This window comes from Papio anubis, chromosome 13, assembly GCF_008728515.1.
Source record: "Papio anubis isolate 15944 chromosome 13, Panubis1.0, whole genome shotgun sequence".
NCBI lineage: Eukaryota > Metazoa > Chordata > Mammalia > Primates > Cercopithecidae > Papio > Papio anubis.
Window position 1 is genome coordinate 2,897,089 of NC_044988.1, and position 26,842 is coordinate 2,923,930.

General features: G+C 37.2%; 1 protein-coding gene and 1 non-coding gene across 2 annotated transcripts in view; both read left to right on the top strand.

The window, feature by feature from the left end:
• The window catches only part of LOC116268592 (ankyrin repeat domain-containing protein 18B-like), a 64,686-nt gene that overhangs the window by 24,270 nt on the left and 13,574 nt on the right, over nucleotides 1–26,842 (top strand). Inside the window, exons 4-12 of the mRNA XM_031654028.1 lie at nucleotides 1,046–1,152; nucleotides 1,941–2,078; nucleotides 5,181–5,248; nucleotides 9,508–9,561; nucleotides 11,501–11,571; nucleotides 16,312–16,662; nucleotides 18,231–18,377; nucleotides 23,617–23,729; nucleotides 26,264–26,393. Of these exons, the coding sequence (XP_031509888.1) occupies nucleotides 1,046–1,152; nucleotides 1,941–2,078; nucleotides 5,181–5,248; nucleotides 9,508–9,561; nucleotides 11,501–11,571; nucleotides 16,312–16,662; nucleotides 18,231–18,377; nucleotides 23,617–23,729; nucleotides 26,264–26,393 (1,179 nt within the window). The remainder of the gene's footprint in view (nucleotides 1–1,045; nucleotides 1,153–1,940; nucleotides 2,079–5,180; nucleotides 5,249–9,507; nucleotides 9,562–11,500; nucleotides 11,572–16,311; nucleotides 16,663–18,230; nucleotides 18,378–23,616; nucleotides 23,730–26,263; nucleotides 26,394–26,842) is intronic.
• LOC116270130 lies at nucleotides 3,956–4,058 on the top strand. Its single transcript, XR_004178067.1, has one exon. It is a non-coding gene; the product is annotated as a U6 spliceosomal RNA (small nuclear RNA).

Genomic DNA, 26,842 nt, shown 5'->3' on the forward strand with positions numbered 1-26,842 from the left:
ATGGAAACCAATACAAATGGATTTAAAAAGTAAAGTTGCATTAGCATCCCAGGATTATCATTATAATTGAGAATAGAATTTCTTACTGACCTTTGCTTTTTAATATTTATTTTCAAAAAGTTTTAACCGGTCTTTCTTATATAGAACATACAGAGCTTTCTAATAGTTAAGATAAAAATTTATCCTCTTGTATTAGGAAAAATCCCATGGACTATTTAATGATAAGGAAAATAAGTGCATTTGAAGGCAATCTCTTTTAATTCAGAGCTCATTTCCTTGGTGATCCCTTTGGATGAGGAGTGCCTGATATTGGCATCCTGACACCATTGATAGAACTAAGTCAAGCAAGTTTGTGCCACCCAGAGGAAATCTCCAATTGTACTGGGAAGCTCTGGCAACTGTATCCCTGCAATTTTAGTTCCTAAAATGTTAATGTTTGCCATAAAAAATATTGTCAAGTTGAGATTAGGCAAAGTTCAAGGGATTTCTAGATTGTTGGCCATATAATACAGTTTTGTAATACTTCTCAAATGCAGATGATCATGGAATCTTTTTGTTAGGGTACAGTTCTTCTGGTAAAACAAATATTCTTTAGAATATAGCTTAAGAAATACTGCTCTAGAGATAATAATTTAGATCATTAATTTATTTTAAAAACTTAAAGTATTTGCTACTATATCTTAGGTTTTAGGGTTACAGAGAAAAAAGATACAGCCCTTGCCCTCAAGAAGCTCTTGGTTTCAGTGGGAAACAATGAAATAATTACAATGTACTGTGCTAAATGCTGAGATAGAAGCAAGGGTTTTGGGGGCTGGTAAATAAAGTGAGTTTTGGAGGTGACTGAAGTTAGCATGGGGAGGCAGAGGAGAGGTGTTTGCAAGGCAGTGTGTGGGAAAGCACAGAGGAGTGAAAAGGAAAGGACTGCTTTGCGTTTACTTTCTTTCTTTATTGCATGTTTAAGTTCATAGCATCTTATAGAAGATTTTTAGTTCAGTTGAGATATACATAATTTTGTGAAATATAAGTTGTTTTTGCTTTCTTACAGGAAGGAAACACTCCACTTTTGTTTGCTATAAATTCTAGGAGACAGCAAATGGTGGAATTTTTATTGAAGAACCAGGCAAATATACATGCTGTTGACAATTACAGAAGGTGCAATCGTTTTTGGGTTTTTTGCTTGTTTTTTTGTTTGTTTGTTTATTTCCTAAAAACCTGAGTGTTCTAGAGTGGTAACAGTTACGCAAGTCAGAAATGTTAATAAGTTTAGCTTATAATTATTGGCGTATAGTAAATAATTAGTTAGGTAGAAAAGCAGTTATTTGGACTGAGCAACGTAAAAAAAGACAATGTAGTAGGATTCATCTTCTCTTGTAGACTGTTATTTGCAATCTGATGTTTTTAGTTCTGTAATCTTATATTAGCTAAAGGGGTTTTGTATTTTATTAATTTTATAAAGTGTACACTTTAACTTTCAGTTTACAACTACTACCATTATTGTTGTTGTTGTTGTTGTTGTTGTTGCTGCTGTTGTTTTCAGCCTGCAGATAGCTCTTACTTATTTGACCCCTAGCTGACTTTGAATTACAATATATCAGACTAGAAAAGCAATGGGGAAATCTTCATCTAAATCTTTTCCTACTTTAGATAAGTGACCTCAGCACAGTTTCTTGGCCATCAAAGGACTATAAATTAGTAACTTGTATTATGTCATACCTCAATGGGACAAGAAGCTTCCTTGTTGTCCCTGCCTTTTAGCCTTGGTGGTAATTTACCAAGATGAACACTTGAGCACCCAAGATGCTTATACACATAAGCTAGTACATGTAAATGGTTATTATGTCTATCCTGACAGGCAAGATATGAAATTGGTAAAGTGTATCCAATTTGCTAATTAAATATCTTTATTAAAGTTCTTGAGTGCTGTTATTTCTTTATATTAGAACAGCCCTCATGCTTGCTGTGCAGCATAACTCGTCAAGTATCGTCAGCCTCCTCCTTCAACAAAATGTAAATATCTTTTCTCAAGACATGTTTGGCCAAACTGCCGAGGATTATGCTGTTTGTTGTGATTTGAGGAGGTACGTGCTTATATGAAAAGACTGGTTAACACTAAATTAAGGCTTAAAATAATTACAAATATTGCATCTTATACATTAGGTGACAGTTCATAGTTTGGTTGAGGTAGTTTGGAATGGCCACTAGTTAGTCCACTTTTTAGCCAGAAATCAAACAGAAAGCTAGACTAGTTAGAAGTAGCAATGAGTGCACGATTCTTTCAGGACTTTTAAAGACCTTTATTCCTAGGGATCTCAGTGTTGTTTATTTTATTCCAAGTATACTCCTTATATGTGAGATATAAATAATGTCACGTCTTTTCCTTTTTTAATTTTTTTATTTTATTTTTATTTATTTATTTATTTTTTTGGAACAAGGTCTGACTATGTTGCCGATCTTCCCGAGCTCAAGTGATTCTTCTGCCTCGGCCTCACAAACTGCTAGCCACCATGCCTGGACTGACTTTTCTAATTAGTTATTGGGTCTTGAAATGTCCAGTTTAGCAGAAAATCTTGTATTATCCCCTGGGGCTATCTCCTATGCCTTCCTGCTTTGAATTTTTCAAAAAGCTAAGGGGTTCCCTAAGTCCAAGGAAGACAATCTTGCTTTACAAGTCAGAAGAAGAGGGGGAAAGGCTGTTCTAGTCATTCTGTTGTTTCCATTGATTCACTTGCTGTATTGCTGCCATTGTAACTGGTCCTGCAATCTGGTAATGATTGACTTTTGCCACCAGTATGCCCTTACCGATTCAGATCCCTCTCTCTTCATGGTGACTCATACACAGTGTCCACAGCTACAGTGCTTTTTTAGTTCATGTACATAGATAGGCTCAGCCATTGTTCCCAGCACCCTGCTCTGGCAGTGAGGCCTCCTGGCTTTACCCACACACATAGTGAATAAACTGAACTTCCCCCAACACTAAAAACCTTATCTGTAGCCCACCTCTTAGCTAGGCTACAGTGGGTTTTGTTTTTTGTTTTTTGTTTCTTGTTTTGAGACAGAGTCTTGCTCAGTCACCCAGGCTGGAGAGCAGAGTTGTGATCTCGGCTCACTGCAAGCTCCCCATCCTGGGTTCACGCCATTCTCCTGCCTCAGCCTCCTGAGTAACTGGGACTACAGGCACCTGCCACCAAGCCTGGCTAATTTTTTTTGTATTTTTAGTAGAGATGGTGTTTCACCATGGTAGCCAGGATGGTCTCAATCTCCTGACCTCATAATCCACCCGCCTTGGCCTCCCAAAGTGCTGGGATTACAGGCATGAGCCACCGTGCCCGGCCCACAGCTACAGTGTTTTTTAGTTCATGTACATAGGCTCAGCCATTGTTCTTGGCACCCTGCTCTGACAGCAAGTCCTCCTGGCTTTACCCACACACACAGTGAGTAAATTGACATTCTAACTAATACTAAAAACCTTACTTGTAGCCCACCTCCTGACTAGGCTTAGCCTATACCTTCATGGCATGTTATCCTTTGAGACCAATGTCCATCTTTTCTCTAGCAAATATTAGTTGGATTGTACTCAACAGTTAGGGATGTTCAAATAATGTTGCAGGAAGAGAGCCGAGGTCCCTTTGCCTTTTGTTGTCACATCTGTACCTTGAGGCTTTTTTCTGTCCTGTGTAGCAGCTATTGTTAGAAAGTAAAAGGCTCCACATTATCCTTCAATAGAATCGGGGGCACCAACTTGCAGTTGGCCCCACAAATAATGTGTTTCCATAATAATGACAATCTCTCAGGCTACTCGCCTCTCTACCTCAAGTTTTTAAAATATTTTAAAATTCTACCTCACAGGAAGTCATTCAATAGAATTCTCTGTATCTAAAGTAGGTAATTTGGATTTAACAGAGCTAAGCCTCATCCATGACTTTTGAGTATCCGTGTATAAAACAGGGCTTTATACTTGCTTCAGCAGCACATATTCTAAAATTGGATCAATACAGAACAGATAAGCATGCCTGTTGCCTAAGGATGGCACACAAATTCAGAAAGCATTCCACATGTTGCATGGTCCCCAGAAGGTCATTTGACTATTTGTTAACTAGCTTCAAGGAAACAATGTGAGTCAAACCAAAACAGGAGACACCTGATATGGAAATTGTTATTATGAACATTATAGAAGTATTCATGTAAGGTGATCTGTGAAATGAGAACACAGCTGAGTGGCATATGGGATGTTACATGCAAATATGTTGTTAGTACATGACTTGAAAATGAGGAAACATCAACTTGCATCTCTTTCATGGAACTGAAAAACAATACAAGCAAGGCTTTGTCTTGTGTGTCAGTCGGAGAGGACCCAGAAGATGCAGCCTCTGACACAGACCTGCTGGCTCTGAGTTTGAGGAGGGAGGGAAGGAATGTTAGTTGTCCCAGCCAGGTTTTGCCATCTATTAGTTTTCTGCCCTTGGTGTGATTGATGAGCTCAGTAATAGGGGACAATTAGGTTATATGTTTTAATGAGATAATAATATATTTATATATAAATTTAGTTACAAGTTATGAACTAGCTAAAATGCTCTGAACTACAAGCCACAATGAATAGAACCAATAAGCAAAATTAGCACTTAATAACATTCTCTGAAAACTGTGACATTCAAATATTAGAACCTATGAAAAAACACCCATCAGGTTTTATTTGAGATTCCAAAATTGTTCCAGCAATGCAGCTCAAGAATAAATTTTTCCATTGCTTTACTATTTCTCTGAACATTTAAACATTTTACCTCATTACATCCTCCTAACAACCTAGTGAAGTCAAGTAGTAAAATCTTTGTTTTTTAGAAGAAACCATGGAGCCTAAGAGAAGCAACTGGTCTGAAAACAAAATACCTATTGGTCACAGAGCGAGGACTTACTCTGAGTGCAGGACAGTTTCCAGGCTGTTAAGCTAACTAAAATTAATTTACTGAGCTATGCTTTTCTCAGTTTATGTGTACTTTCTGTTTTTCTTCTTTAATTAGAAGCTTAACAAGTTTATAGAGCTTAAAATGTTAAAGTGTATTGGACATTAGAGTTCTGATATTAGCTCTGATATTGTCTGAAATGCTTTAAGAATTTAATATGTTTGGTAATTATTTTTCATATCACTATTAAAATACTAATTTTGTTACATTTATTATGCATAGCATTCAACAACAAATTTTGGAACATAAAAATAAGATGCTTAAAACTCATCTTCGAAATGACAATCAAGGTAAGACTTCTAATAGTAAATTTCTCATGTCTCTTGGTGATCTTACTGATTTTCAGAAAGCAAAATTACAGGCCAGGCATGGTGGCTCACACCTGTAATCCCAGCAGTTTGGGGAGTCAAGGCGGGTGGATCACCTGAGGTCAGGATTTTGAGACCAGCCTGGCTAACATTGTGAAACCCCATCTCTACTAAAAATACAAAAATTAGCTGGGCGTGGTGGCGGGCACCTGTAATCTGAGCTACTTGGGAGGCTGAGGCAGGAGAATCACTTGAACCCGGGAAATTGAGGTTGCAGTGAGCTGAGATCGCACCACTGCACTCCAGCCTGGATGAAAGAGCAAGGCTGTATCTCCAAAGAAAACAAAAAAAAATAACATTACATATTTTTAATCATAAAAGAGCAGTTTAAAATATATACATTTATATATATAATAATTTTTTAAATTTAATTTCTTTAGTTTAGAATTGAGTTATTTAAAAAGTTAGTTCTAGCTAATTCTCAATCTCAAACAGTATTGTCTGAAAAAAATTCATTTACTTACCTATGATCCCTAAAATTCTACATTATATTTTTGTATTAATATAAGTAAGAAATTAGATTTTTAAGTTAATATGTTGCGATTTCCTCTATAATTACATTGTTACAAATTGGACTTGTTATGCAAATGGATCTTCTATTTAATTTTTATAGTAAATGGTTTATATATAGTAAATAAATGTTAATTACAGTTGATTCTTGAATATTGTGGGGGTTAGGGACTCTGATCCATGTTCAGTTGAAAATCTGAGTATAACTTGGACTCCTTCCAAACTTAATTACTAATAGACTACTGTTGACTGGAAACTTTACTGATAACATAAACAGTTGATGAACACATAATTGGTATGTGTTGCATTGTTATATACTATGCTTTTAGAATAAAGTAAGCAAGAGAAATGAAGCTGTTATAAAGAAAATCATAGAAAAGAAAAATATACTTACTATTCATAAACATAAGTGAATCCTCCCAAAGGTCTTCATCTTTCTCATCAGGTTGATTTGGCTGAGGAGGAAGAAAATGGTTGGTTTTGCTCTCTCTGGGTTGCAGAGGCTGAAGAAAAATCTGCATATAAGTGGACCCCTGCAGTTCAAACTCTTATTGTTCAGGGTCAACTGCATTACACAGGAATCTGTGTCACTAAGAAAGTAACTGTCTTTAGAACTGGGAATTCAACAATCCCTTTCTGATACCATAAACAAATGGCAATAAGAACCATAAAACTGAGCCATTGTGCACCCATACAAATAGGAGATTATATCTGAAGATACCTACTGAATGCAGAAGACAGAAAAGTAATCCCTTCCCGAGAAGCAGAAGTTATGTTACATATTCTTATACAAACAAGGTCTACTTTTAATTTATTCACCATAAGTTGGAACCTCATGAGATAAATTCACTTCTTAGAACAAGCTATGTTGTTTTATGTGCTGGTTAATTATCATAATAATAGTAATTTTGTTGGAACAAGATAATCTGTTACCAGGCTGGGCGTGGTGGCTCATGCATGTAATCCCAGCACATGGGAGGCCAAGGAAGGCAAATCACTTGAGGTCAGGATTTTGAGGCCAGGCTGGCCAACATGGTGAAACCCTATCTCTACTAAAAGTACAAAAATTAGCCAGGCATGGGGGTGGGCACCTGTTATCCCAACTACTCAGAAGGCTGAGGCAGGAGAATTGCTTGAACCCAGGAGGTGGAGATTGCAGTGAGCCAAGAATGTGCCACTGCACTCCAGCCTGGGTGACAGAGCAAGATTCTATCTCAAAAAAAAGAAAAGATTAGATACTCTGTTAACCATTAGGCAAGGGATGATCATAATAAATATTCCAATAGCCAAACTCTAGGCTCAAAAAATTATAATAAAATTATAAAAATGGTTCACAATAACACAAATATAACACCTAATGCATTGTACAATCTGAACTGTATAAAGACACTGTTAATTTCATACATGTTTATCAAACCACTTCTATAAGTTAGGTTTGGCAAATTGCAGGAGACAAAGATGGAATTGACATAGTTTTTGTCTTTAAGGTGCTCATAATAGAATATAGATAACTAGTTAATTTTTGTGTTTTTTCAACAGAATTTTTAAAATATTTTAATTCATTCATATACTTATCCACTTAAAAAATAACTATCATTTATCTTTTATAGACTAAGCATTTTTCCAATGTTACAAAATACATTTAAAAAATACAGTTAGGAGATTGTTATTACCACTGTTATTTATTTACCACCTTAAATAGTGCTTACTGTGTGTCCAATGTCACCTGGGAGCTTATAGTTATTATTTATTACATATGTATCATGTTCAGTATGTTCCAGGCACATTTACATTTGTGGTAATGAATGCAAGCTTCTAAAATGTGGGTAGGATTTAGGGTAAGCATGCAGAGTGGGTGGAACTTTGCCAGGTAAGGAGGCAGAGGGATGATGCTTGGCAGAAGGAGTATCTAACAAACTTGCATGTTTGACAGAAGCAGCAGCCACGAGGAATGAAAGTTTTAAAACACAAGGAGCAAGTTCAAAAGATAGGACACTTGAGTGAACTTTGTAGAGTTTATGAGCAGCTCAAATTTACTAGTGCAAAAACATATATATGGAGAGCTTGGTAATGAGGTGAAAATAGCTTACAGTTATTATTTATTACATATTTATCGTGTTTAGTATGTGTCAGTGAAGGCAGGCTTAGGAGAGACTTTGTTGTTGGTTTACCTGTGTCTAGAAACAAGTCCAGTAAAAGACTTTTAATAGTATAGAACTGAGTAGATCTTATCCTGTAGGCCAGGGGAAACTTCTGAGGTAGAATGCTTTTGGCTGCAGATACTAGAGGACATAACAGTGGCCAAACCATAAGAACCAGACTTGTTTTGGTTGTCCGGTGATATTATTGGATCCCACGTGTTCCTCTTTCAGCTATGCTGTTGGCAGTGTCTTGTTCATGTCTCCTTTCATGGTTGGCTACTTAGCAACAGCTCCAAACATCATGTTCTCACAAGACAGTATCTAAAGGCTGGAAGGGCTGCTTTTCTTCACATGTGTCTTTTAAATTGAGAAAAAACTCAGAAGCTTGCAGGGGACTTTTTGTAATTTTTTTTTTTTTTCGGGAATGTAGTCTCGCTCTGTCACCAGTCTGGAGTCCAGTGGCACGATCTTGGCTCACTGCAGCCTCCGCCTCCCGGGTTCAAGCAATTCTCCTGCCTCAGCCTCCCAAGGAGCTGGGACAACAGGCACGTGCGACCATGCCCAGGTAAGTTTTGTATTTTTAGTAGAGACTGGGTTTCACCATGTTGGCCAGGATGGTCTCGGTCTCTTGATCTCGTGTTCTGCCCGCCTCGGCCTCCCAAAGTGCTGGGGTTACAGGCATGAGCCACCGTGCTCAGCCCTTTTTGTAATACTTTATTGGCTGGGTCACACCACATGTTCATTCCTAAACCAGGCACTGGGAAAGCAAATGTGGTTATGTGATTAGCTTTGAATAATCACTTACCTTTTGAAGCTGGGGAGGGGTATTGGGATAAGAAATATCCAAATTTGTGATTCTCCAGCAAGAAACAACAAGGAACTGCTCTTGGGTAGGGAGCCAGCAGTGTTTGCTCTAGAAATTCATTGGAAAATTGTGAGCAGGGGAGGCGTTCGATTCGGTTTGAGAATTAGGGCATTCTGTTCAGGGTGTAAAGCAGGGATTGGCAAGCTTTTTCTGTAAAGGGCCAAATAGGAAATATTTTAGGCCACGGGGTCTCTCTCTCTCTCTCTTTCTCTCCCTCTCTCTCTCTCTGTCTTTTTCAAGAACGATTTAAGCAGCTGAAGGCCATGTGATCTCTGTCGTAGCTACTCAACCCTGCCATTGTAGTGTGAAAGCAGTCATAGGCAGCATGTCAGTGAATGGGCATGACTGTACTCTCATAAAACTTTACTGAGAAAAAACTTACGGTAGGCAGGATTTGGCCTGTGGTCTGCAGTGTGCTGACCCATTTTGTAGAGGGTAGATGGAGGATAGTTGTCACCTGGGAGCATATAGTTATTATTTACTAGAAATTTATTATGTTCATTAGATGCCATGCAGTTTTAAATTTGTGGTGATGACTGCAAGCTTCTAAAAAAATGGGTAGGATTTAGGGGAAGCCTGCAGCATAAGTGAAACTTTGCCAGGTAAGGAGGCAGAGGAATGATGTTTTCTAGAAGGAATATCTAACAAGCTTGCATGTTTGGCAGAAACAGCAGCTGTGAAGCCTGCAAATTTGAAAAAAGGAAAAGAAGTTGCAAAAGGTAAGACACTTGAGTGTCTCTACTCTTAACCATGTGAAGAGACGGGGAGACAAGGGAAGCTTCAGCCGTAGTTAATGCTATAGTTTCCTTGTCACAAATCCATGGAGTCCATGAGTCTATTACAAGGTTTTCACCCATCGATGATAAAATAAAATGGTGGAGCTCCAGTTTATTCATTTGAAAATATTGGTGTTGCCAGGGATGGTGGCTCCTGCCTGTGATCTTGGCAGTGTTGGAGGCTGAGATAGAAGCATCCCTTGAGGCTAGGAGGTCCAGCAGCCTGGGCAACATTGCCAGACCCCGTGTCTATTTTTTAAAAACTGTAGTTGGGTGTGGTGTTCTGCCCCTGTGATCTCAGCTACTTGGAAAGCTGAAGCAGGACAATTACTTGAGCCGAGGAGTTTGAGCCTGCAGTTAGCTATGATAACAACATTATACTATAGCCTGAGGGGCAGAGTGAGACCCCATCTCTGATAAAAAATCAAGTAAAATAAGATACAATAAAATAAAATGTTGGTCTTTTTCTTGGAATTATGCTTTTCTAATTTGTTTTGCTTTTTAAAAAAATTTAAGAAACAACAGTAATAGTTGGTTTATATAAGGCTTTCAGAAACTGGCTTCTGCCCAAATCTCCATCTGCAGCCCTTTCTCTGTCTGCCTCTTTTTCTGGCATTACTGAGCTGCTGGTGATGCCCCCGTCACTGTCCCTCTCATGTAGACAAATACATACAGTCTGGGAGGCTTCTCTCCCTCTCTTGCCACTGCCTGGCATGTACTATCTTTCCTGCCCTCTGCCTCTTTTAATCTGGTGAACCTCACTGTCTAAGTCTCAGTCCAGGCATGTTTTCTCCAAAAGCCATTCCTGACAGCTTTTATTCTCATTCTTTAAACCCCAGTGCCTACCACTTAGCAGGAACTCAATAAATATTTAGTAAAATAAAGACTGTTTATACAAAGATGACTGCTACAGTCTGGCAACAAAGGGGATAGACATGCAAAGACATGATGTGCAGTTCAGATGGTGAAGTGACACTAGAAAAATGGACAAAGTACTAAGGGAGCCCCAAGGAAGGAGAGCCTGTGTATGTGGAGAAAGCCAGATTCAAGGAGGACTTCACATAGCATTTTGAGCCTTTTTTCTTTTTCTGTTTTTGGAAACAAGTTCTTAATCTGTCACCCAGGGTGGACTGCAATGGCATGATCGAGACTCACTGCAAACTGAAGCTCCTGGGCTTAAGGGATCCTCTTGCCTCAAATTCTTGAATAGCTGGTACTACAGGCACACACCACCATGTCTGGCAAATTTTCTACAGTCAGGATTTCACTATGGTCTCCAGGCTGGTCTTAAACTCCTTGCTTTAAGCAGTTATCCCACCTGGGCCTTCCAAAGTGCTGGGATAACAGGTGTGAGCTACTGTGCCCAGCCTACATTCTGAGTCTGAAAACACAACAATAAATTTGTCAGAATAGTAGAAGGAAATATTTCAGATGTAAAAAACAGGGTGTACACTATAAAGGTATAACGGTAACAAAAATTTTGCAAATTATTAGTAAATAACAACTCGCTTAGCATGCTGTTAAACAGATACTATTATGAAGTAGAGAATAGTAAAGTGTCAGTTAATATGTTTTCACTGTATTTTTAAATTTTGTTTTGTTTCCAGCACTTTTGTTTACTTATGTTAAGGTGGAATAATTTGTGGCTGACACTGAGACTTTTGCGTGGCTTGAACCTGCTGATATCTAGTGTCTCCCCAAGTGGGTTGTTAAAGTTTCAGATAATTAGAAGTGTTTCTTAAAAATGTAAATATTCCAGTAAACATAAAGCTTCATTTAAACTCTCAATATAGAAAGCAAAGTATATGTTATTTTGTATCAATTTTTTAAGTTAACTGTTCTAAGTCATTCATTTTCACTAAACATATGGATTTGTCAGCAGAACACAACTTAAAAGTCATTTCAGAGGAAAAGCAAGAAAGACTTGAAAGAAGTGAAAATAAACAGCCACAGGTATATAACAATTTAAATTTCTGGTTTAATATTGGTTTGTCTGCTTGTTTTTCTTTAATACCATGGCATAGTCCAAATGAAGTGACCTTTTAGACTATCCTTTTAGAATCCAACAGAGCATAATTTCATATTGAATTTTAAAACATTTTAGCCAGTTATAAAATTTGAAATATTCTTACCATCTGTAGTAACTCATAGCTATCTGTACCTGTGGAATTGAGGCCAGAAATTTCCAGAACTCTCTTTGCTCTTTCATTTTTATAACCTTCTTCATGATAAAGAAGGTAACATCAGAAATGGAGCTGTATTACTTACTAAGCAAGAGAAATTATGAATAATTGGACAGTGACAGCCCCTGAGTTCACCTCATGTTAAAGGAGTCATCATTCCAAGTGGTTCAAACTTTGCAGTTTTATGTTGCTGGTCACCAGTGCTGAGGTTAAAGACTTCGTCTGTTTTTTTGGTTTCTGGTTGCCTTTGGTGTCTATGTTCAGGGAGAGGATAGGGTCATAAAATTAACCCAACTGCCTATTGAGAGAATGATGCCTTCCAGAATGGGACTTTGGTGTCAGGGTACAAACAATAACTTTCTTGTTTTAACATATATAGGAAACGCTTTAAAAATTTTTTAACCCATTGTCACCAGTGGAGCTTAGAATGTATTAGACCTGGATATAAGCAGATAATCTTCTAGATAACACTATCATATTACGGTATAGCATTGGAGTAGAATCTAAAAATTTTCTTCTCTTTCTGATTGGTGTTCATTTTGACTTCTAATATTTTAGCAATTGCCTACTCTTTAGTTAATCCTCAGAAATATGAATTCACTGTAGGGGTTCACTATTTAGGGTATGCTGAGGTAAAAATCATTCCAAGACAGAAAGCCTTTAGAATACTATGTATCATCTGTGAACCCATTTCTGGCAGATTTAATTCATAATGAATTAAGTTTACTCCAAACAAACAGAAAGAGTTAGGCTTCCTTGGTCACTTTTTTCTCCTATATTAAGCCAAGGCAAATTATTTTTATTTCTTAGTTATAATCCAGTAATTTAGAGGTAGTAAAACATAGATTATGTTTCACAGTTCAATTTTAATTATTTTCTATTTTTTCTTTGTTCATACTTAATTTAGAATAAAGTTAATTTTAAAACATGCACCCTGTCAGAAAAGACATCTGAGAAACAAAAGAAGCAAATTAATTTTCCACTTTTGCACTTGCAAAAAAATGTCTCAAGCACCAGAACCGAGTAAGAATTGTAATAAAGAGGATATATCTGTATATTCAGGACTTCTTTTAAAATTCATTACAATGCTAGATGTGGTGGCTCACACCTGTAATCTCAGCACTTTGGGAGGCTGAAGCGGGCAGATCACCTGAGGTCGGGAGTTCGAGACTAGCCTGACCAACATGGAGAAACCCCGTCTCTACTAAAAATACAAAATTAGCCAGGTGTGGTGGCGCATGCCTGTAATCCCAGCTACTCGATAGACTGAGGCAGGAGAATCTCTTGAACCTGGGCGGCAGAGGCTGTGGTGAGCTAAGATCATGCCATTGCACTCCAGCCTGGGCAACAAGAGTGAAAGTCCATCTCAAAAAAAAAAAAAATCATTACAAAAAAGTTCAACTGAAGATTGGTGAAAGTTTTGAAAAATCCAAAATTACTGTTTGTCCTGAGGAAGAGCTCTTACATTGTAAACCTAAAGAGGGACAAACTTAAAGGGAGTGCCCCGTAATCTCATGAATCATATCCCTGATGGTGAGGAAGCAGATGCACCTGGAGTGTCTAACGCTGTAGTATTCCAGGCATTGCCTGAACGGAACAAGCCCATCTCACTCAGGTCTTTTCGTTGCATTTATACTCTGGGTCCCTCAAACACACTTGCCAGTCATCTTCTAAGCTTTATTCAAATGAAAATAAATCAGACTGTAAAAATTGTAACAAACCAGACATGTAGCCTGTTTCTCACAGAGATTAAGAAGAAAGAGAATTGTTGTAATGATACAGAAGTTGAAAAATTAAGGAACCCAGTAGTTATGATTGAAATGAAGACCAAGAGTTTGATATGCAAATGACAAGAAAATATAACCCAAAATACCACAGATTGGAAATTAGACATTAGGCATTGGCCTCAGTCTAGAAATCCAAAAAGTCTTTTTGATTTGTGGTTTGCTCACTCCAAAGAATTGAAGCATGTGATGCAGATAGGAAGCCACAGTATTTCTGCTGTTACAGACACTTACAAAAACCGAAAACCAATACAGCGCTTGTTCCACAAGCCATATGGAACTTAGAAGCTCTTCTAAAGCTTAGAAGATGACTGGCAAGTGTGTTTCAGGGACCCACATGTGACAGTCCCACTGCTAATATCTATAAAAGCATGAAACCTGAATTAGAAAATGTGAGTTATTCTCCACCACATAGTGACAGAACATCAAAAGCATATCTAGAAGAAGACTTACAGCAAGATATGCAAAGGCTTAAGAATGAGGTGGGCTTGTTACAAGTAGAGGTCCTGGCTTTGAAGAAAAAAGTTCAACTATAAAAAGAAAGAGGTTCCCTTGCTGCTTCTCTTATTATAAGTTATCTGATTCATTCTGGTTCTCTACTCAAGAAAATCTCATGTGTATGGTTACAGTGGGGTTATCTAAATGTGTAATTACGTGTCAAAGTAGATTAGTGCTGCTATCTAAATGACCGTTCTGGAAAACATTCTCATAATCTTTGATCATTCATCAACCTAAGTCTCACTATGAGTCTTCCAAGTGGCATATGGGCTGGGAAAATTATTTAGCGATATACCATGTGATCTGAACCAGATAAGCATAAGGAAAATTGCTAAAGAAATAATGTCTAGATTCTTTTTTCTATATTCATTTAAAGATGAATTACATTTATTTAAATGATAAAATGGTAATACAATAGGAGGGAAGCAGTGACTGAGAAGAGACATGAAAATGTAGCTGACCTTGAGAGTTGCAGCAAATATTACCAGCCAAAGAAGTCTGTTTAATGTGCTTTTATGCATGCAGGTTTATCTGTTTGACTCAGACTGTTTAAACTTATAATTCCATCATGGCCACTTTAAATATTTTTGGAAACAAATACATACACTTCCACATATTTAGAAAAATCACCACTCTCCAATGTTTCTGTTGAGTCAGAGACTTTTACGTGATGTTGTTTAATAAAATATGGTAGATAAAAATAAAATAGAATAAAATAAAATATGGTAGGTTTTGACATGTATGATTTTATCATATAAGTAGCATAACTTCTCAGCCAAAAATTTAGCATTTGGCTCTAGAGTAGAAAGCTGAGTTCTGTATATTGTGTTCTAAAGATAGACAAAAATCTAGAGATTTTCTTCTTTCAAAGTAAAAGCAGATGAGGCCTCCCACCACCCTCTGAGCCATTAAATTGATTTGCCAAAGTCACACTTTTAATTTATTTGATGAATTTGATGTATTTATATGATAATTTATGTAATTCAGCAATATGTAATTGTATCTTCCCTTTTGGTGCCACGAAATGCTAGGTAATGCCACCTTAGGAGCTTTGGGTGAGTTACTTACTATTTCTTGGTTTTACTTCCCTTATCAAGTAGATAATGGGGCTAGAGTGGACAACTATACTGTATATCTTCCAGCTATAAACTTTTGTGGTAAGTGAATGTAAATTTGAGGAACATCTCATTTTCCAGGATTCTGCACTAGCAACTCAGCAGTTTCACTCGGCTCCTTGTGTTGTGGCAAACTTTGGTTCCTCATTTCAGTGAGCACCTTCACTTTTTTGGTATCCCAGGATCCAAATGAAAAAATAAGGAGAACAAGCAGTGGGGAAAAGAATAGCTTAGTGCAGAAAAGGGAAAGCTTCTTTTCTGTTTCTGAAGCCCCACATGTCACATCCTCTCAATCTGGCTATTTCATGGAGAATCCAGGTGACAAAGACAGAAGACACATTTTATGCCTGTGTCTTTTTGTTTCTGTTTTTGTGTTGATACATTTACACCACAGAAGTACCTGTGATCTGATGGAGAACTAGAAGTAGAATCAGAAGCCCTGAGGAAAATCCTGCAGCTTGCTTATATTTTTAACCTCTCTTCTTTAAGGATTGTGATGATTAAATAAGTTCATCAATGTTTGTGTGTAGAAGTGCTTAGTACAATGTCTAGATTTATGGTTTAGTAAATGTAATTCTTACAACTGACTAAAAAATGTTTAGTCAAATCACAATACAATATGATCAGGGAAACAGAACTTTCAAAACTTTGAGAGATTTCATCTGTCCAGATAGATGTAGAGGTAAAGCTCTTACTATGGGGTGGTGTCTGGGTTAGATATCAGAGTATAAATGCAATTTTCTTTTTCCAAGATTTTAATTCAGTCAAATTTTTTAGCATTTAACTTTATGCTTTGAGTTTGTTGTAATTCAGAGAAAGTATTTTCCAATTCTGATATTCTTAAAAATTCTCTAGAGAGAGAGAGAGAGTGTGTGTGCGCGCGTGTGTGTGTGTTTACTTTTATGGATCCATTGACTTCAAATAAACTTTTGAACTTTTTGAAATGTATGTTCTCTAAGGTTCAAGGTTTTGCTTCAACTTTTTCTCCAGTTGGATATCCACTTATAGCAACTTTTGATTGCATGAATGTACAGGTTGTTCTCTCACTTCAGAAATAACCCTGATATGTTATTTTATTGAATACTAGTTAAAAGTTTGTTTTGTTTTATTTAGGATTCTCAAAGTTATCAAAAAAGCTATCTAAAGCAAGCACAGCATCAAATAAAGGAAATGAAGCAGATGCATCCAAGTGAGGAAGCTAAAGAGAGTCATTCCACTGGAAAGCAGAACTCTTTAGAGGAGAGAATACGTCAACAAGAACTTGAAAATCTCTTGCTTGAACAACAACTAAAGGATGCTTATAAGGAAGGCAATAATGAAGAGACAGTCATTAATATCCAAGAAGACTGTCTTGATAATGGAAAGGAAGATCTTCTTCTAGAAGAAAAAAATAAGGAATTAATGAATGAATATAATTATTTGAAAGAAAAACTGTTTCAGTATGAGAAAGAAGCAGCAGAAGAAGTAAGTATGAAAAAAACTATGTTTAACCTTCTGGAAAGAAAATTTAAACATTTCATTCTGGCTATATGTTTAACCTAGTTAAATATAAAAATAAATAGATGAAAATGTGTTTACTATACTGTATAATTCCATTTGTATTAATCATCCAGGAAATACATGTATAGGAACAGAAAGAAGATTAATGTTTGTGTAGGCCTGGGGCTGGAAATGGGTGGTGACTGCTAATGAGCATGAGGGATTGTCCTGCAGTGATGAAAATGTTCTAAAGTTGAATTGTAGAGATGGTTGCACGACACAGTAAAGTTACTAAAAATCTTTGAACTGCTTGTTAAAATAGATAAATTCTATAAATCATATTTCAACAAAACTCTTCTAATAAAAAACCAAAAAAATGTGTTTACTGTATCAGCTTGGAAACATACTTACATACTTTGTTTCCAAAAAATAAAAAATAGAGCTGAGAGATGCTTAACTTTGAGTAAAGACATCATGTCACCTATGAAATTTTAGTAGATACAGAGCAATGTTGATAAGGTATATAGTCTTATACTGCAGAAATAATAAATTTAATGTCTTTTTGTTGCCACATTTTAAGACCATAATGAAGCAGGTAAATGGAAATGCTTGTACCTGAAATATGTATTTTGAAATTAAGATTCAATTAAGTGAGCTGCTTTGACATTTAATTCTAGATTTCCCAGATGAACTGAAGTGTGTTGCTGTGTCTTGTGATGCTTTTCCTTCAGTGGCTCTCTCTTTTATGTATTTTAGTTGTTATAACTTTGTTTTGATTCGTACCAATGTGACTTAAGTCTGAAAATAGGTCAGTCTCACATTATGCATTTTTCTGACCACTTAGAATTTTAAAGACATCTACTTGCTATAAAATCACAATTTGGAATAAATGTGGTAAATTTTAGCCAAAAAAATTTTGATGTAATGTTCCCACTGGTAGGTATTTATAATTTACTGTCAATATTTTTATGAATAATTAGCTCATAATTTACATTTTAAGTCTCAATGACTATCATTTGGACATAACTCTTTCCAGTACAAAGATACTTGTAACTGTCTGTGATTTATGAGTTTGACATTGGATCCCCATTTTCAGACTAAGGAGGGGTGGCAGAGTTAACGGAGAGTGGGATCGAAGTGAGTACGGGACACAGATGTAGGAGCTGAGGTCAGGGAGGGAGTTAGAGGCCGTGTTACCTAGGGCCTTGAAGGCCGTTGGAAATTTAATTTTATTCTGAGATAGGAATCTGTTGGAAGGATTTCAACAGGCAACTGAATATGTGAGGAACTCAGGTTGAGTTGAGGGTCTAAGGTGAATGAATAGCGGGCTGAATCCATCTGTCATGTAAGAGAATACCGATTTGGCAGGAAGATAACACCTTCTGTGTCCCTCACTGAATTCCGTAATAAAGAAGAATGTGTACATATGAGGAAAAGAAAGTGAATCTGTATGTGTGGTAATAATTTTCAAAGTATGTATACTAAGTTAAATATTATTAACATATTTAATAATAAGACACTTTATAAAATTAGTAACAAAAATATTTTATTAGGTGATTGTGAGACAACTTCAAGAAGAACTGGCCAATCACCTTAAATTTCCTATGTCAGATTCTCCACTGGAAGGTACATCACATTGTCACATTAATTTGGATGAGACACAGGCTTCAAAGAAGAAATTATTTCAAGTAGGAAGTCAAGTATGTGTGGAATTTAACATGTAGACAGTTAATCTGTAGCTGGTTGGATAATATAAAGTCTTTTAGGATACTAATTTCAGTGGACCACCTGATTGTATATTTTCATTATAATTATCACCATTTTATTATCTTTATAGCGTACTTATTTCTTCAACTCTGGCTCTTGTTCTACCATTTTGAAAAATAGTTGCATATGTTTTCTCTTACAATATTTACTCTTGGGAAAGTTGAGAATGATACAATATTCCTCACAGAAAATTGACTTTTTTTCCTGTTAAACAGTATTTTTAGATAATTTCCTTATTGCCTTGGTGAGGCAAGCCAGATTAAGTCAGAGGAGAATGTTTAAAGGAATGTTCCAGAAAGTTGTCTCATTTCTTCACTTTTGTGAATGGACACAGAAGCTGTGCCTATTCATTTCATGGATTCTAGGTTAACTTGTACAGAAAGGTCATCATACTGTTCTTTGAAATGCACACGTTTTAGGTTAATTTACAAACTATTTGAAAAGTTAGGCATTGCCTTCATCTTCATTTCATTTAAAATATACTGTAATGGCATAGAAATACTCAGATCTGATAGAGTATGTACATCCAAAATAGAGAGCTGAGAAAATTTTCTTGATCCTACCATGGGATTTTAAAAACAGTTTCACTGAGAGATAATTCACATGTCAGACAGTTCAACCATTTAAAATGTATGACTCAGTATCTGTTAGTATATTCACAGCATTGTGTAATCATCAGCACAATCAACGCTAGAACATTTTCACCACTCTGAAAAGCAACCCCACATCTCTTAGCCATGACTGCAACCCCTCTCCATGTCTCTCCACCTACCCCGGTTGTAGGCAACCACCATCCCGTTTTGTCTCCATAGATTTGCATGGTCTGCATATTTTATATACATAGAGTCATACAATATGAAGTCCTTTCTGACTGGCTGTTTTCACTTAGCAGAATGTTTTCAGAATTTTATCCATGTTGTATCACGTATCAGTAGTTTCTTCCTTCTTATTGTCTAATAATAGTCTATTTCATGGCTACACCAGTTTTCCATTCATTCATCAGCTGATGGACCTTTAGGTTGTTTCCACTTTTTGGCTATTATGAAAACAGCTGTTGTGAACATTCATTTACAGGTTATTGTATGGATGTATGTTTTTATTTCTCTGCCATTGGACTTTATCCTAGTGTTAATTGGGCAGATGTCAGCCCCAGTTTTACCCATGCTGTCCTTCCTGCCTTCTCAGTTCCTGCTCATCTAGCCTCATTCATTCAGACCTGGCAGGCAATTTCCTCTTCAGGAATCTTTCTCTGGCTGTTCTGACTCTCACTGACCTTATATCTCAGCACCCGTTGCCCAGTCTGCAGAATAACTTAGCCCTTAATTTGACATGGCTTTTATTTTTAATGGAAGATAATTTTGTCTCGTCATAAATTTGCTTAAAGGGAAAATAATATCTGACATGCATGTCACCTATCCTTGTATAAATTGAAAATATTTTAGCTTGGCAACTTTTAGCATAGAACAAAATATACCATACCAATGATTTCTTCTTTGAGACATTAACACAGTAAGTCTTTTATTCTAAGTGTATTTTTAGCAATTAAATATGAAATTAAAACCAATTAGTCTAATAGAGGAGAATTGTTCAACCAAATGCTCATGTTTTTCTCAGTATGAAAAAAGAATCTAAATTTGCCTTCCTTCACTATGTAGCCAAAACTGTATTTCTGGATGGTTGCCAGTTTGTCAGCTGAACAGTTCTGGCTGCAGCTTGTCTGATGAATGATAGCACAGCCCCTTAATCCGAGCGCTCAGCGGAGTACTCGTGAAAGCAGTGCCACAGCAACAGCTTCTGGGAGGGAATTGATTTAGAAGCCTTGATTTAGCATTAGAGTCCAGGGTTTTCAGCTCCGTGGCTCAGCCTGTCTCTGCTGGTCATGTCGGTTATGTACTACTCCATCCAGGAGGTGCTGTTTACATTGTACTACGTACATGACTGTTGCCCACTGAGTCATATGGAGAGAAAAGTAAGCTATAAATTATGCGCTCCCCATTTGCTGCCGCTTTCAGTGGTGTGAAGAATGATTCAGTGCAGCTCTAGGAGACCACTCCCGTTGGAATGCCACCTGCCTAACATGTACAATTGTCAAGATATAAAAAAGTAAAAATTACCATGCTAATAGCAAATCTTATCTGTAGCTCACTATGTACATGGACTCTTCTAAGTGCTTCTAAGCAAATCTTATCTGTAGCTCACCATGCACCATGTACCCTTCTAAGTGCTTCATGTCAGTCCCTGGTTTAATCTTCCCAACATCCCAGTGAAGTAGGTGTATTATTCTCTCCATTTCATAGATAAAGAACCAGAGACACAGAAAATTAATTTGCTCAAGGTCACACAGCTAGTATCTGGTAGAGCTGGGATTCAGACCCAGGCCTTCTGGCTTCTGTGTAGGACTGCCTCTCAAACCATTCCATAGAACACCTGGTTGGTGAGGTGGCTCATGCCAGTAATTCTAGCACTTTGGGAGGCTGAGGCAAGAACAGTGCTTGAGCCCAGGAATTGGAGACCAGCCAGAGCAACATAGTGAGACCCTGTCTCTACAAAAAAAAAAAAAAAATTTAACACTTACTGAGGCATGGTGGTGCATGCCTGTAGTCCCAGCTACAATGGGAGGCTGTGGTAGGAGGGTCACTTGAACTTGGAATATTGAGGCTGCAGTGAGCGGTGATCAAGCCTCTGCACTCCAGCCTGGGTAACAGAGCGAGACTCTGTCTCATAAGTAAAACATTTTGTATAGATTCCCATAGAATTGAGTTAGACATCAGGCATAGAATTATTAGCCACTTGATGTCTGCCTTGAGTGTAAAACATGTAATAAGGGGCAGCTTTAAACCATCTCAATCAATAGCCTCTAACTTCTCAGGAAGGTTCTTATTTCATGAATTTCTAAGCAAGAGACTACCTGGATTAAGACATTTGGTGGACACCATTTTGAGATGAAGAATCTCGATTAGGAAGAAGGGAGACCTCTACTTGACTGGAGCTTCCAATGATATAGTTGAGTGTCCCCCAGAAAGAAACTTTAGAACAAGACTTTCATCATGCCATATCTCTATGGAAAAGGAAATTCTTTAAAAGAAAACAAAGGCAAACAATTGATAATCTGATTCTCATGGGAAAGTTTTCATTATAAAAGAAAAAAAGGGCTGGGCACCATGGCTGACGCCTGTAATCCCAACACTTTGGGAGGCTGAGGTGGGTGGGTTACCTGAGGTCAGAAGTACAAGAACAGCCTGGCCAACATGGTGAAACCCTGTCTCTACTAAAAAATACAAAAATTAGCTGGGCGTGGTGGTGTGCAACTGTAGTCCCAGCTACTTGGGAGGCTGAGGCAGGAGAATCACTTGAATCCAGGAGGTGGAAGTTGCAGTGAGCAGAGGTGGCACCACTGCCCCCCAGCCTGGATGACAGAGTGTGACTCCATCTCAAAAAAAAAAGAAAAAGAAAAAAAGGACAAAGTACCCTGGTCCAAAAAACAGAAAGAAAAGAAAGAAAGACAGAAAGGAGAGAGAGAGAGAGAGAAAGAGGGAGGGAGGGAGGGAAGGAAGGAAGGAAGGGAGAAGAAAAGAAAGAGAGAGAGATGAAAGAAAGAAAGGAAAGGAAAGAAAAAGAGAAAAGAAAAGAGTATACTGGTCAATATCCTAAGGGTGAGACAGTTCCCCTTCAAGATTAGAAGATAACACTATACTCAAAGTAACATCAATAAGAATCCACGTAAAATAGACAAGATTCACTATCTACTAAACTAATCTGCACCGAGTAGCAATATATGAGTGTGTGGTTGGCAACATTGTCTACAATATGTGTACTAGAAGGAAGAGGCCTCAGTAAAAAGGTCAGAGCTGGAAATGTATATTAGGGAATCTGGGTTAACATTTTGAGATTTTAGGAGTTCTGAGAGAGTGTAAAAAGAGGAGTAGCAGCTGGGCATGGTGGCTCATGCCTGTAATCCCAGCACTTTGGGTGGCCGAGGTGGGCGGATCATGAGGTCAGGAGTTCAAGGCCAGCCTGGCCAACATCATGAAACCCCATCTTTACTAAAACTACAAACAATTAGCTGGGCAAGGTGGTGGGCATCTGTAATCCCAACTGCTCGGGAGGCTGAGAAGGATAATCGCTTGAACCCGGGAGGTGGAGGTTGTGGTGAGTGGAGATCGTGCTGTTAAGGAATCAGGAGGACCAGAGAGAGACCTTGGGGTGTATACAGGAGGATGTCTTTATTGAGTGCACTCAGACCCAGCAGACTCAACATCTGACAAACTGAGCCCAGAACAAAGACAGCACTTGACTTTTATACACACTTCAAAAAGGGGGTGGGCTAGCTTGAAGCAGGCTTACAGTTACAGTGGTACAAAAGCAAGGATACAGAGGCAGAACAATTAATTAAATTGTGACAGGTTCATAACTCAGAATTACACATGACCTTTGCCAAGCAACCCAGATGTCTGTTACCTAGGTTTTGCTCTAAAGAGCCGTACACTGGTTTATCTCAAGTTTCAGTACAAAAAGTGATGAAAAGTAGATCTCTGGATGAGACCATGTGTCATAGAGTCCAATGGAAGGGGAGAAACAGGATAATAGAAAAGCCACAAAAAGTAGACAAAAGTTATTATTTGTTTATTATAGAAAAAATAAACTTCATTTGAAGAGAAATGGTTAAGAGACACCTAAAACCTACAGGTGAATACGTACAGAGAATGACAGTACTTAGCTCAGCCTGAAGATACATGAGGATCAAAAATGTAATGGGAACTAGATAAGAGTTTTCTAAAAATCATCTTATTAAGATGTAATTTAACTTGGAATATCTTAAACTATTAACGACAATGTTTCTAGAGCATCTTTAAAAACTAAAATGTAAATATAAGTACTCTTAATTTATTTCACTAACCCTTAGTATTTCATGTGCAAAAACTCTCATTTTTAACAAACATTTTTGGTAATTTAAACTTCAGAAAAGATAATGATGGAAGTGTGAATCATTTTTAGCTGTTTTAAGAAAATGGCTAGTTTTGAAATCTGTCCTTCTTGGCATCAGGTTTATAAAATGCATTTTATATACCTGCCTAAATACATATTACTCATCAACTTATGAGAAATAATATTTTTAAGATAGAAGAAGGTCTCTAGATTTTATAAAAATAATTTTAAACACTTTTTTTCAAGCCTGAAGGAAAACATGAAGAATTCGGGAAACTTTTTGAGTTAATATCATCACTGAAGTATAATGTGGATCAAATAAGAAAGAAAAATCATGAATTAGAAGAAGAGACAACCGGGTATGGTTTTCATATTGAAGAACATTTTAACCATTTATTAATTGGTTTAATTCTATCTTTATTTGACTAAAACCTAGACACAAATTTATTTTATATCAACATTTTCATGAACGAATTCTATTTCAAAATGCATTTCAGAAACTGACAGCACAACTTTATAGGCATACGAGCAGGAGCCCATGACCCCTTGGACTTTTTTGTTGGAATTATTAAAAAATCAAATTTCAACATAAAAACACAATAAGTGGTGAAAAATAGATCTCTGGATGAGATCATGTGTCACAGAGTCCAATGGAAGGGGAGAAACAGGGGGCGGAAGTCAGATGAGCTGCTGGGGTGAGGTTGGGATGAAAAAAATTTATATTAAAAATATGTGGGCCGGGCGCGGTGGCTCAAGCCTGTAATCCCAGCACTTTGGGAGGCCGAGGCGGGCGGATCACGAGGTCAGGAGATCGAGACCATCCTGGCTAACACGGTGAAACCCCGTCTCTACTAAAAATACAAAAAACTAGCCGGGCGTGGTGGCGGGCGCCTGTAGTCCCAGCTACTCGGAGGCTGAGGCAGGAGAATGGCCTGAACCTGGGAGGCGGAGCTTGCAGTGAGCCGAGATCGCGCCACTGCACTCCAGCCTGGGGGACACAAAGCGGGACACCGCCTCAAAAAAAAAAAAAAAAAAAAAAAAAATATGTGAAAAAAAGAAACAACACAATCTGAAATTGTTTTTGAATGCCAAAATGTTACACTTATTTTTATTTATTTATTTATTTATTTATTTATTTATTTATTTGAGACAGAGTCTGGCTCTGTCAGCCAAGCTGGAGTGCAATGACATGATCTTGGCTCACTGCAACCTCCACCTCCTGGGTTCAAGTGATTCTCCTGCCTCAGCCTCCTGAGTAGCTGTGATTATAGGAGTGCACCACCCCGCTTGGCGAATTTTTGTGTTTTTAGTAGAGACGGTGTTTCCCCATGTTGGTCAGGCTGGTTTCGAAATCCTGATCTCATGATCCACCTGCCTTGGCCTCCCAAAGTTGGCATGAGCCACTACACTTGGTGACGTATTGTTTAATGGTTTTGAAAACAATAATGACAACGCTTTGGACATGTAATGTCAAGTGCACTCTTCATTATCTAGTTTGAATTTTTATTTCTGAAGATATTTTTGCTGTATTTGGTCATGTTTTCTTCCTTTTGTAGTATTCTTCTCTTCTGCATTCAAATTTTTTAAAGACCTATTCGTATCATTCTTTAACATCAAAATTTATCTTGATATATAGCTTGTATTTTGTTTCTGCTTCTTTCTTTTTCTTTTAGATATAAAACATACGGAAATTTACTCATTTTACATGGGTACCTCCCTTGTATACATGAAGTATACATCTTACTAAATTTCTGTTTTATAGAAATAAATATTATGTATATATAAATATATGTATAACCTAAAGAAAAAGAGTAAAATGGGCATTCATATTTTGATAACAGATTATTTTTTTAAAATGGAATGTGTCTTTGAAGCCCTGAACACAGCTACTTTTCTATTTATTTACTGAGCACTTAAGTTGGTTCTCTGATTCTAATCAACATTTTTCTGTCATTGTCTTTCTCTACATGGTTTTGTATCTCTTTCATTTTGTTGACATTATGTCAGTAAAGATCTCTAGATCTCTTCTTCAAAGTCTTTAAATCATCACATATCTGTCTCCACCTTTCCTTTTTTCTAAAACTGCCTGTTTTCTTTTTCTCAACTCAGATATTAAAGATGTTTCCTTACTTCTCTTTCTCTACATTGAATGATCTCCTTGATGCTTTTTGTGTGTACTTTTTTTTCTTCTTATAAACTGTGGTCAACGGGTATCAAAATGTATTTTTGTGTCTTTTTCAAACATATATGTGTTTTACATTTTTTATCTTGGTTACTCATCTCTGGGTTATGGTTTATGTTTACTAATAGGTCATTTTATCTTAGCATACCAAAATGGATATGAATAGTTTATTTATTTAAAAACTGTATGGTTAGGCCAAGTGTCGTGGCTCAGGTCTGTAATCCCAGCAATTTGGGAGGCTGAGGCAGGTAGATCATTTGAGGTCAGGAGTTCGAAACCAGCCGACCAACATGGTGAAACCCCATCTGTACTAAAAATACAAAATGAGCCAGGCATGGTAGCACATGCCTGTAATCCCAGCTACTTGGGAGGCTGAGACAGAAGAATCGCTCGAAACCGGGAAGCAGAAGTTGCAGTGAGCCGAGATCATGCCATTGCACTTCAGCCTGAGCAACAAGAGTGAAATTCCATCTCAAAAAAAATACAAAACTGTATGGCTATAATATCACTTTACCTGCTATATATGCCATAAAATTGTTCTGCATATTATTTATCTAAGATTATAATTTCATATAGAATGCTTTCAAACTATGTTCAGTTGAAACTGAGAGGAGCACAGTTTATAGCTTTGTTTCTTTGATAATATCTGTTTAAACAATTATTATTTACTTTTACAAATAATTGACTTAGTCAATCTGTACATTTCTGCAGATATAAGAAATGCCTAGAAATGACAATAAATATGTTAAATGTATTTGGAAATGAAGACTTCAGTTGCCATGGAGACTTAAATACAGATCAACTGAAAATGGATATTCTGTTTAAGAAGCTAAAACAGAAGGTAATTTTTAAAAAATAATTATTTTATCTTAAGGTCTAGGTTACATGTGTGAGACGTGCAGGTTTGTTACATAGGTAAACGTGTGCCATGGTGGTTTGCTGCACCTATCAATCCATTACCTAGATATTAAGCCCCGCAGGTGTTAGCTATTAATATTGATGCTCTCCCTCCTGACCCTAACAGGCCCAGGTGTTTGTTGTTCCCCACCCCAAGTGCATGTGTTCTCATCATTCAGCTCCTACTTATAAGTGAGAAGATGCAGTGTTTGGTTTTTTGTTCCTGTGTTAGTTTGCTGAGGATAACAGCTTCAAGTTCATCCATGTCTTGCAAGGAGCATGATCTCATTTGTATGGCTCCATAGTATTCCATGATGTATATATATACCACGTTTTTTTTATCCAGTCTATCATTGATGGACATCTGGGTTGATTCCATGTCTTTGCTATTGT